At 39.8% G+C, this 6,248-nt stretch overlaps 1 protein-coding gene across 1 annotated transcript in view; it reads left to right on the forward strand.

The window, feature by feature from the left end:
* The window catches only part of GABRB3 (gamma-aminobutyric acid type A receptor beta3 subunit), a 109,882-nt gene extending 105,363 nt beyond the window's left edge, over positions 1-4,519 (forward strand). Inside the window, exon 9 of the mRNA NM_205346.3 lies at positions 3,523-4,519. Coding sequence (NP_990677.1) covers positions 3,523-3,873 — 351 coding nt within the window. The 3' untranslated portion in view covers positions 3,874-4,519. The remainder of the gene's footprint in view (positions 1-3,522) is intronic.
* The last annotated feature ends 1,729 nt before the right edge of the window (positions 4,520-6,248 follow it).

Consider the following 6,248-nt stretch of genomic DNA (forward strand, 5'->3'; position numbering starts at 1 on the left):
TTTGAGCCACTGTGGAATACTCATGTGCACTCATGTGAGACTTTTCCTTACATGTATATTCAAACAAACCTGATTCAACTTGCACATGATAGCCTGTCACTGTGCTTCTTAATTCCTTTAGAGTGCTTCTGTACATTTGTCAAAGTCGTTTAAATCATTACTCACATCACTCAGAAGTCATGTTTATGTGCAAATACTTTCTAATGCATTGCATATATTATGTGTTTCTACTTTGCAAGATCATCTTAAGATTGTCACAAAGTATTAGGATATAGTGCTGTAACTTTATTGAGAGTTTGAAGGTTTATCCAAAACCTCAGAGGAAATCAATACAGTTTGCAGGAATAGGTCTCAAGCATGTTAGATTTCAGTTTCTGCAAACCTCTCCATTTGCTCCTTCCTTGAATTTGGCTCGCTAATCTCAATCTATTAGCAAAGAGATGCACTTCACAACTGTTTCCAAGTATGTTTTTTGAACATTTTCAGAAAATATATGTTGTCCTGCAACTTCATAGGGTGTAACTGTGTGCTCAGACAAAGCTTTTACATCAGTGTTGCTACTTTCCTGACCACCTGTCTGGTTTGATTTATAGATGCAGCATCTAGCATTGAAAAGTGGCAGTATCACTGGGAGATCAGAGGCAGAAATTCCATTAGGGGTGCATGCAGGGTTGGCAGATAAGGTGAAGCAGGCTGTGCAGTGTAATGAAATAAGTGGAATCAGATTAATACTTTCCTTGTGTAGGAGAAGCCTGGAGATACACCCTCCAGAGTACAAGCTGACACCTCAGTTAAAACAGTCCAGGTCTCAATGGAAAGACAAAGTACCTATGGACTGGATAATGTCTTCATATATGGAGGTGGCAGACAGAAAAGGGAGCAGAGATTGCAAAGAGAAGGCAGTAAGTCCAGAGTGGAGCCCAGTGAAATACTCCTTGCTGGGGCATTTTGAGGAAGTTGAAAGAACTTTATGTAGCGTTTCTCAAAGTCTGGGAGGAGATGGGAAAGGGTGTGACATGTAATGAGTAGAGGCTTAGATGAGAGATGTAATTTTAAGCTTCATAAGGAAGTTACAAATTGTAGGGATGTTTTGCACAATGCTATTATAAATCCTGATCATAATTTGTACTGACTGTGGGGAAAAAACAATGCAATGCAAAATGAATCGATGACTTTCAGAGACCACTCTAAGCAGCAATGGTGTCCATGGTTGTATTGTACAGCTGTGTATATTCCCCAGCTGCAGATCCTGCTCAGTAGCATGTACACATTTCTACAAACCTCAAGCCCATACTTTTCTACCCAGCAGGTTTCTGCCAGGGGAAAAATAAATTCTTAATCACCACTGAGGCTTCTCCTCCTCATGGTTCTGTTTCACGTTGTTTATTTTTATTTATAGGCACTCATCAGCATTATGCAGTGTTGCCTACAACAGCAGGATGTCTTGGATACCTTAGGATTTTTTTTTTCTTCTTACCTATGTGTTGTTCACTGCATTATGTGTTCTTTCTCCATTTGCAAGAAGCTTGTCAAAGCATTATTACTATGTAAATATGACTATAAATATATTTCCTAGAGAAAAGATAAGCTGCGTATCTATAATTAATGAAAGAAATATCAATTTTTCAAAAATTGAACGGGATTGGAAAAAGCTAAATGCATAGGTACAGGCACATAGCAATGCATACTTTTACTGCATCACACAAAGCTTCCAGCAGACCTGGTATCGGATGGCTGTACAAACTTCAATAGGTCATGACCATGCTGTGTTTTCTCAGCTGCTTTTATACGGATGCTTCCAGGATGAGATGTTCAGCTGTGCAACACATTTCACCTATCTAAATCAGGTGGCCATTTAGAAAAAGGTAGTAATGAATGAAATCACAGGCTGAATTGTAGCTGAATAAATTGTGTAAATAGATCTGGAAATTATTCTGCTTATGCCGTGTTTAACAATTTCTTCTTGACTTAGGAAGGAAACTGCACTCATTTGAACAGTTACACAAATGTTAATTAGTTGAAAATACCCAGCACAGCGCATTTATCTTATAGTGAGCAGTTTATTTCCTTTTCCAGAAGCTGATGGGAAGTTGGAGCTGACCCCTGCATCAGCTTTGTTCTCTGCCTATCCTCCAGCATGCAGGGCATGGGGCACAAAGGGTTGCAGTGCCCCACCACCAAAGCAACCAAATGCTGCCTGAGATGGCATCACTCAGGACTTCCTGTCAGTCCCACTCCTGGGAAATTGAAGTTTTCTGGACAGAGGGAGCTATACCCAACTATGTTGTTACTTGGAGGGGGCTGCAGAATCAAACCCAGACTTTACTAAGACCAAAAAAGGATCAGAACCTTCTTCTTATTTCCTGTAATGGCATCACATTCCTCAGCTTTGCTCAGCACTGTGCTCACCTCCTGCTGGAGATGGAGGCTGGAGAGAGGAGTGCTACTTGTTTCCTCGGTTTAGCAGTGTTATTCCTATTTAAGATCACTTACTTATCCAAGTAGAAAAAAAATATAATTATGCATTGCCAACATTAAAAAATCAGGAAAATGTATATGGAAGGAAAAGCATAAGAGAAAAGCTGTAAAAAAGGTGTGTGAATCCAACATACAAGGAGATCAGCAGGCCAGAGCTTACTGTGATTTCACCTGCACTTTGTTCTTTTTTCTAAAGCCTGAATAGAATCACAGAATCATAGAATCACAGAATGGCCTGGGTTGAAAAAGACCACAATGATCATCAAGTTTCAACCCCCCTGCTATGTGCAGGGTCGCCAACCACCAGACCAGGTTGCCCAGAGCCACATCCAGCCTCGCCTTGAATGCCTCCAGGGATGGGGCATCCACAACCTCCTTGGGCAACCTGTTCCAGTGCATCACCACCCTCTGAGTGAAAAACTTCCTCCTAATATCTAACCTGAACCTCCCCTGTCTCAGTTTAAAACCATTCCCCCTTGTCCTATCACTATCCACCCTCGTAAACAGCCATTCCCCCTCCTGTTTATACGCTCCCTTCAAGTGTTGGAAGGCCACAATGAGGTCTCTCCAGAACCTTCTCTTCTCCAAGCTAAACAAGCGCAGTTCCCTCAACCTTTTCTCATAGGAGAGGTGCTCCTGTGAAAAAAAGAGCTTTTTTAGTTTTAACTAATTTCCTGCTCTTGCAGAGAGAGATTCCCTCCTTTACCTTCTTTTCCCACTGCCAGCAATACAGAGATTTCACTGAAATACTCCATCCTTTAAAGCACGGCTAATTTAAATGGAGAGGAAAATGGTTGCTTTTGCCAAATATGCCAACTAGTAGTGGTAGTTGGTAGTGCGATAACCCTTTTCTAACAGTATCTAAGTACCTGCCTCAGTTTAAGCAGCTGAATATTCCAATTTTTTTCTAATATTATCATATGCTTAAAATGAATATTGCTTTCTTAAAATGCATATGATTTTGGAGATGTAAATACAGCCACACTTTGTCGTTATATGTCAAATATTTTGAAAACAATGGAAATTTCCACTTTTGCCCTGTAGGTGGACACCCATGGAAACATTCTGCTAACATCTCTTGAAATTCACAACGAGGTCGCAAGCAACGAGGTCACAACCAGCGTTACGGATGCCAGAAATTCAACGATATCCTTTGACAACTCAGGAATCCAGTACAGAAAACAAAGCTCACATCGTGAAAGCCTTGGAAGGCGTTCATCAGACAGAACAGGCTCCCACAGCAAGAGGGGCCATTTACGAAGAAGGTCTTCACAACTGAAGATAAAAATTCCTGATCTAACAGATGTGAATGCCATCGACAGATGGTCAAGAATGGTGTTTCCATTCACATTTTCTCTTTTCAACTTAATTTACTGGCTATACTATGTTAACTGAGTGACTGAACTTTTTTAAAGGACTTCAATTATAACAAGTGAAGTACTACTTGCCTGCAGAGTTTATATATATTTATATGTAAAAATATATATATATATATGAACTTTTACAATGTAGAGAATACTCATGTATGTGTGGATACGTACAGCGAAGAACTGTGTGTATATATGAGCACACACTGCAGAACAAAAGTATATGTATGCACACATACGTGTACACATTCATTCTGAGGTTATGGACAATGTAACATAGAATGCACTTCCGAGGAACTTTTTAATTTGAAAGTCAGGTGTCGTCCAAAGCAAGCCTTGAGAACGTAAGTGTTGTATATTATCACTTCAAAACTTTGATGGTCGTAGAAATTTTCAAACAGCTGTAATGGTGTATAAAGTCAGTATTTAGTAACATTGTTTGTAAATGCTGCCATACACACTAATCATAAAGTGATAGAGTTACACTGGTAAGTTTAAAGTAAGTCGTTTGTATTGCAGAACCATGAACAACAATTTCATCAAGCCAAACTTGTTTCTCTTTGCTAAAATTTCTTGGTTTTGTATGACCTAACATATTTTTCCCCCTCATGAATGGGCATTGTTTTTAATGGTCTCTTGCTTTCTCTTCTGCAGTAAGCAAGCTGATCATTGGAGCGTTGCTGTAGGTCTTTGGAGATGTATACATGTTCATAACATTTCAAACAAGCATTTTAAATGTCCATCAACAGTGAAAAGAATCTTTTGTAAGTACTGTAAATGTGCAGCACATTTTCCTCCCCTTGGACTGGTTCCAGCTGCCATGTCATTTTGAAAGAGAACAGCACATTTTTAGTGTAATGTAGCTGAGATTTCAACTACTGTCAATGTGTTCTACATCTGCTGTAGATTTAAAGATTGTTACTCCAGTGAAAGCATAGAAGATGTCTCAGGTTATTTGCTACTTCAACATGAAACCACTTAGCTGTAGCATTTTTTAAATATGCGTTCACATTGTTTAACATTCTTATAACATTGTATGTTAATGTAAAATATATTTGCATAATATGCATATAAGTATATTTTCTCAATGTTTTTCTTTCCTGTGCTTGCTATTGTGACTGCATGCTATGTCATATTTTTGTTTCTGTGCTGTTACAACTTTTTATTCTCTAGAATTGAGCAAATAGAGCACTTCTGATACTTTGATTCAGTAATGGAGTATTTTCATATTTTATTTATATACTTAAAGTATATACATGTACGCTTATGAAGCTCATGTCCTGCAGTCACAGATCACAAAAGACAGCAAGAAGTATGTTTTGTTTCAGGATTGATTGTGTTCAAACTCACTCTTCATGTAAATGTGAGCACTTTGGTTTTCATTCACATTCATTCCCTAAGCAGGTTTCCAACTTTTTTCAGTCTAGTAGATTGTAGTCATCAAGGTACGCCGATTTCAGATCTGTAAACTTAATTTGTTACTTATCAGAGCAACCTTTCTAAAGAAAAGAAGATATATTTTTTGTAAGTGGTGTTTCTGTCATGTGCATTCACAACTACCGACAGGTGCAGTAGCATAAGTAGATTTAAAACAAGAATTTAGGCACGGCCATGCCTGTACTCCATGTGCAGGATTCCTGGGGAAATCAACGGGAAATTTTGTCAGAGAGCTTTGAATGTTAGCTAGGGACATCTGTGGGAGAAAAACGTGGATATGCATCTACCAAGAAAAAAGCACCCAGACGGGATGATGATGAGAAGGCCTTGGCTCTGTAACGATCGGTGTTGTCACTGGTACTTGGATTACCTGTGAGTGGAGCACTCATGCTGCTGTCACGTACACTGTGTTGCTGTTTCCACCCTCGACACTGCAACTGAGCTGAGAAACTTTGCTCTGGGCTGAAATGCAGCATAGGCAGGGTGCAAAGCCTGAGTTGCAGTCTCATCCTGGGGTCTGCTCACTGAACAGCAACGTGCTCCTACAACTGCCTTGAGGCAGAGCCGCAGTGTGATCCCCATTGCCCCGCCCTCGCCTGCAGGACCGCACTGCAGCCGTGCTGCATCCTTGGCACTGGCACAAACTGGCTGTAACTGCAGCTTTTAAGCACTGCAGCTGCAAATAACTGTACGGCGTGAGAAGCCTTGAAGGAAATCGTGTAGCTGGAGTAGAAAAACTTGGTTTTGGACAGCTCCTCAGTATGAGCTTCCATTGGTAAGCTGCAGCATATTCTGAGCTGTGTGATATTACTTCCAACTGTGAAGGGGTTGTAGAGCATGTTGTCATCATTATTGTCCAAGTAATAAAACAATTAGCACCTTCCCAAATACACATTTAGTAGATTCATTGATAATATCTCCCAAGCTTTTACCTTAATAGCAAAATATGATTAAACAAAAAATACG

This window comes from Gallus gallus, chromosome 1 (genome assembly GCF_016699485.2).
Source record: "Gallus gallus isolate bGalGal1 chromosome 1, bGalGal1.mat.broiler.GRCg7b, whole genome shotgun sequence".
Lineage (NCBI taxonomy): Eukaryota > Metazoa > Chordata > Aves > Galliformes > Phasianidae > Gallus > Gallus gallus.